At 34.1% G+C, this 5681-nt stretch overlaps 2 protein-coding genes across 2 annotated transcripts in view; both read left to right on the top strand.

Moving 5' to 3' along the window:
* LOC106460901 (anaphase-promoting complex subunit 16-like) overlaps nucleotides 1–2885 on the top strand; it is a 4583-nt gene extending 1698 nt beyond the window's left edge. The window contains exon 3 of the mRNA XM_013920660.2: nucleotides 2657–2885. Within this exon, the coding sequence (XP_013776114.1) occupies nucleotides 2657–2760 (104 nt within the window). The 3' untranslated portion in view covers nucleotides 2761–2885. The remainder of the gene's footprint in view (nucleotides 1–2656) is intronic.
* The window catches only part of LOC106460894 (alpha-L-fucosidase-like), an 18703-nt gene continuing 15683 nt past the window's right edge, over nucleotides 2662–5681 (top strand). Inside the window, exon 1 of the mRNA XM_022387710.1 lies at nucleotides 2662–2778. Coding sequence (XP_022243418.1) covers nucleotides 2771–2778 — 8 coding nt within the window. The 5' untranslated portion in view covers nucleotides 2662–2770. The remainder of the gene's footprint in view (nucleotides 2779–5681) is intronic.

Here is a 5681-nt window from a genome sequence, read left to right as displayed (position 1 = left end):
ACTTTGGTGTTTTGTACTAGGTCCTGACGTGTGAGTTTTTGGTTGTGGATGCGGGCACAGCGCTCTTTGTTGGCTCCATTTTGTAGGTGCATTGTTAGGCGTCTTGACAGGGTTGTGGTAGTCATTCCGATGTAGGAGGCATTTGCCAGGAGCTCGCAGTCTCCTTTATTACACTTGTACTCGTAAATGACGTTCACTTGCTGTAGATCTGTTGTCTTTTTAGCAGGGCTGTTTTTCACAATAAGGTCCGACGTTGTGGTAGACTTGTAGTAGATGTTGAGTTGCAGTTTTGTGTTCTGTTTCTTTGGTGTAATATTTTTGTAAACAATATCATTTAGAATCCACAATACAACACTCCACCAATTAACGCCTTCCACGAGCTAGATACCATCACCTGCTTACCCATACCTATAAATATCCACCAACAGTAATCACAATTCACACAACATTCAGCCTTGATAATGGATGCAGAATGCATTCGAAATGCGTCAGCCAACTCATCACTAGCTACAACTTTTACCCGTTGTTTTAACAACATTAAGACGGCTTATCGACTTCTTGAGAAGAATTCTAAGAAGAAAGTAAACCTACAGACATTGGTCTTGTTTAACAAAATCTGCCTACAAGAAAATACTGTCACCAAAGTACACCAACATATATACATATATATATATATATATATATATACACACACTATTGAAATATTAATTATATTAATAAAAAAGTACAGTAATTGTACTTTGTTAACCAAAAAATAATTATGTAGATACAGATGATTAAAATAACTTAAATACAAGTACATAATGTTTTACTTAGTTCTAAGTAAATGTTCATGCTATATCAGACTTGCTATTTGTAAACTGTTGTGATACAATAAGCATCCACACAACTACTGGTTGATTCTGCTAATTTCTAGGATGCTTAAATATGTGTATGCAGTAATATAATTTAACAGTATATAAACAACAACTATATATTGACTTGGATGCTTTGTTACAGTATTTAATAACTAATTACTTTTGCATAGATAACAATTTTCATGTAATCAGGGCTGTTTTTGTAACAAATAAGAGGAATACAAGCTATGGTTTGATCACATTAGTAATCAACAAAGAACTTTTTGTGAGGCTAAATGTGGTATGGACTATCACTTGATTGTTAGGTATCAACAAATATATATTTGTTTACAACTCTGGCAATTTTGATACAGTGCAGACATGGTATAAATAATAATAATAGCCATCTTCAGTTTACCAGAAACCTAGGTCAGTTTTGCTATTCTTTTCTCACCCCCCCCCCTCAATAATATATTACATACAAAGCATAACATCCAGATATTTTTTTTTATTTACAGAATGACTTCTACATTACTAATTCAAAGAAGATAAAACTGTGGGAGAGGGGGTTACTTATTACACCGCTTGTTTTATACCAAGTAATATTGGTGAAGCAGGTGGTTCTCCCATCAGATGAAATATGCTTTTTGTACTGAATTTAATACATTACCATGTGTTTTTTCCGTGATTCATTTTTCGGTATCTTGGTACATTCTTTTCTGACATACTGATATGGACAATTAATTCATCATACTTCAAGAAGTTAATAATGAATACATGAGTATGTTATTGGAATCAAGATTGACATGAAGCCAGTTTTTAATTGATTAACATTTTTTCTTAAATGAAACATTTATTTAAATATCAAACTTTTTGGCCCGGCATAGCCAGGTGGTTAGGGTGCTCGACTAGCAATCTGAGGGTCGTGGGTTCGAATTCCCGTCCCACCAAACATGGTTGCCCTTTCAGCCGTGGAGGCATTATAATGTGATGGTCAATCCCACTATTCGTTGGTAAAAGAGTAGCCCAAGAGTTGGCGGTGATGACTAGCTGCCTTCTCTCTAGTCTTACACTGCTAAATTAGGGACGGCTAGCACAGGTAGCCCTGGTGTAGCTTTGCACGAAATTCAAAAACAAACAATCGAACTTATTTGAGGTTATCATTCTTACTCACATATGTGGGGTCCAGATAGTAATGAAATTTTACAGGGCAGACAGGATATTGGAAATATACATGATAAACACATATCAGTTCAGAATGATGGTACAACTATAAAACATGTACCACATGAACCTGCTAGAGTGTTTCACTTTTTCTTGTGACATGGAGGTTCAGTAAAGACAAAAGTTAAGTGCTGTCAGAGGCACATATTGGAGATACACTTAATTAATATTTTTAAAGGATGTCAAAATTTAAACATTTGCCAGTCTTATTGTGGAAAATACTGAGGTAAGTACAACAAATGCTTCAGTTTTAAAGAAAGTCATTTTTTTTCAAAGGCTGTGGGATTAAAAGTGAGTATTTGGTTTGAAAGTCAAAAAATTTTTTTATTAGAAGTAGCTCACATTTCTGTGTGGTTGGCATTCATTTTGAAGACAAGTAGCTGTTTGTCGAGACTTGTCAGCCTGACAAGTACTTATAATTAATCAAGGTGCAGGAGGTGCTAATATGGGAGAATCTGGTATTCTTCCTTTTATGAATTCCAGGCTTTAGCAACATTATACTTTCTTATATAAATATTATAGTAAAAAGAAACACTTGATTCTATAAAACAGTAGATTTTAGCCTATCTTTCAGCATATCCTCACCTTTCTTTCAGAACAACACGAGCAACGATTGACAAATCTAAGACAATTAGCAGATAAACTAAAGGACGATGATTGGAAGTATACACCAGTGGAAAAGCTACTAGGTCTTCAGTGATTTCGTTGTAATGCTCAGGTGGAAAGACTGTTTTTTAATTTTATATTAACATATTATAGAGAGTTTAATATCGCCTGTACTTGTACATTTTTTAAATAAAGTCATTGTATGTGTATTGTTATCAACTGTTGTTGATTTGTAAAACTACCTAAAATGTTGTCATTATATGAAACAATTTCAAAACCAGGATAGTGGACAAATTTATATATCTTATTTTTTTTTAACATGTCAAGATTAGAGCTGGGCCATTAGTGGAACTTAATAACTGATTAATTGCCAGGCCCATTAAGTGATTACATTTCTCTAAATAATTATCCTCACATGAGACTTTGATAGTTGAAATAATCAAAAATAGTAATAATTGGAAATAGTAGTTCAAATAGTTGATTATTTTAGTGAATTCTGACACTGAACAACATTAAACAAATTGAAACAGCAAACTTTAGAATCGCCACAGACTTTTCAAACGTGTGTTGTGAAAGACGAGTATAGCACATACTTTCTCACCAGCTTTGGTGACGTAATGACAAAAATGTTAAAACTTCCGTGTAGTTTGCTTCTATACAATTCCTTGTCTGAAAACACTTGGTCCAGGACTGTTGGAGTTTCTTAGTATTTGCGTGTCCTCCTGCCCTTGTCTCCCTCATTTGGAGGATCAAATTTCTCTCCTTACTTTTCTCAGCCTGCAGAAATGCAGTGACGTCCTTCTCTTGGCGATCCAAAGCCTGAGAATAATATGAGAGAGGGATCAGTCACGTGTTCACATCATTGCGAGAGACAGGAAACGGAGCTTTCGTTCATGGAAGTTTCTTATCTAAGACGAGTGTTACTTGGTTTTCTAGCTATAACGGTTTTCTTCATATTTAATCTTACAGGAGTTTGTCTGGAGTAAAGAAAAACTGCAGTTGTACACATTCTTCCAGTAGAGAGCCAGAGTTTATGACCATCTACGCAAGTACACTCACTATTTTGGTTGTTGTGTAAAAAGTGTGTCACTTAACTGCAAACGTGTCCAATCTGGTTATTTCTCACTCAACTAAAGACTTAGTCAAGTTTACAAATTCAGATAACTAGTCAAATGCCGTGTTCGAATCCTACTGTTATTAGCAGACCTATCCTATACTTGTACAGAGGTCAGTTTATCTGTGAATGTCACAGGTGCAACACTTTGGAAGCGTTATGATATACCCGCTAGATAATTAAAAGTATATGCATAGGTGATGGTGGTCGGCCTTCTCTCTGTTTTGGAGTTAAAAATTAGAGACTGAATCCTAAGGTGTCCCTGACCTGGCCACTTAGCCCATGTGCACATAACGTGTATTTCAGATTGAAAATTCTAATTACTGTCACTTGTATATTCATTAGTTTTGGTTTAGAAAGTTTAAGCTGTTGAGTACAACAAATAATACGTAAATTAAGTCTGTAGTCGTAGCCTTCGCCAAAGAAGTACTACAATCCAGAACAATGAACTAATTAAAGTAAGGAATTTGAAAATCCTAATTTAAGCCAGGTATATTACTCAATACCTGCGTGGATGCTTCACACAAAGGGGTTTGATAAGGAACTTGTTATGAACTTTAAAGTTAGTGAAAAGTATTTGATATTGGATAAGAAGTCATGTGCTTCACATCTTTGTTTCGGAACAACCACCACCTTAAAAAAAATACCTACATTTCTAAATAACGTTGAATAATCCACTTCAAATATGTAAAAATAAATATTCTCTATTTTAACGAGTTTTGTATTCTAAATCGTTAATTATCAAAAATTATTACATAAAAATAAACTTTTATAGTGCCACGATGCAGAGGTTGTCTACAGTAAATAAACCACACAGGTATATGTTGATATCCACTTAGAGCTAGAAGATTAGAAGCGTAGAACTCGTTATAAAATGGTTTTATCGAAACCGATAAAAGAAAATATGATAATCGAACGTACAGCAGACATTCACTAGTTGCTTCGTTGGTTATTCTACATAAATTGTGAAATCAAAAGAGTATGAAAAAATCAACAATCATATAATACATATTCCTCTTTTTTTATCTTCATAGACTCAAAAATGATTGAGTGGGGGGGGGGGTTATAGCAAAGCTACATCGGGCTGTCTGTTGTGTCGACCGAGGGGAATCAAACCCCCTGATTTCAGCGCTGCAAGTCCATAGACTTACCGAGGGACCAACAAGATTGAAAACAAAAAGAACTCTTAATTTTCACGTTAGTCAAATCTTGTTTTTCCAATAAAGTCAGAATTACAAGAATAATTTCAAGAACTGACTCTACAGCCTAATGATATATACCTTACTGTATTAAGTAAATTAATTATATTTGTTCCTTAAGAAATATTCCGTCAGGGAGAGGTTCATCATTTCTCTGTAAACAATCTCCCTTAATCACAATCAAATTTAATGCATGATAACAAAAATATACCAAACATAAACACAGAAAATAAATCTATAAATATTTACTAACTATCTAAATTTTTGTTCTCTTTGTCATCTTTTTAAAACTGATGTATTACAAATTTCCTTGTTTATATTTCACCATCTTCCAATTCAGTTCTTTTTATTATACGTCTAATCTATAGAGGCTCTTCAGATCTTATTCGTCATAGAAGTTCATTCTGTGATTGCCTTTGTGCTACTATATTAACTACAACACCTTAAAATTAGCGTGCATTTCAGTTGTCCCCCGATTGGACATCGGAGTTACAACTATAAAATTCGGGATTCGATTCCCCGCGGTAGACACAGCAGATAACCTAATGTGGCTTAGCACTAAAGACAAAAAATATCGTTTCAGTTATAGCTACTATCTTTTTTTATTATTTATTTACTGGAATTTAAAAAGAAAAAAAAAAAGACTTGAAAGTCCAGAACAGAGTTGTTTCAATCTAAAAATATGATTGTTTTTAATTGATT

Source organism: Limulus polyphemus, unplaced genomic scaffold, assembly GCF_000517525.1.
Source record: "Limulus polyphemus unplaced genomic scaffold, Limulus_polyphemus-2.1.2 Scaffold857, whole genome shotgun sequence".
NCBI classification, from domain to species: Eukaryota; Metazoa; Arthropoda; class Merostomata; order Xiphosura; family Limulidae; genus Limulus; species Limulus polyphemus.
The sequence above is the reverse complement of the archived record's forward strand: the minus strand, read 5'-3'. Positions and strand labels throughout refer to the sequence as shown.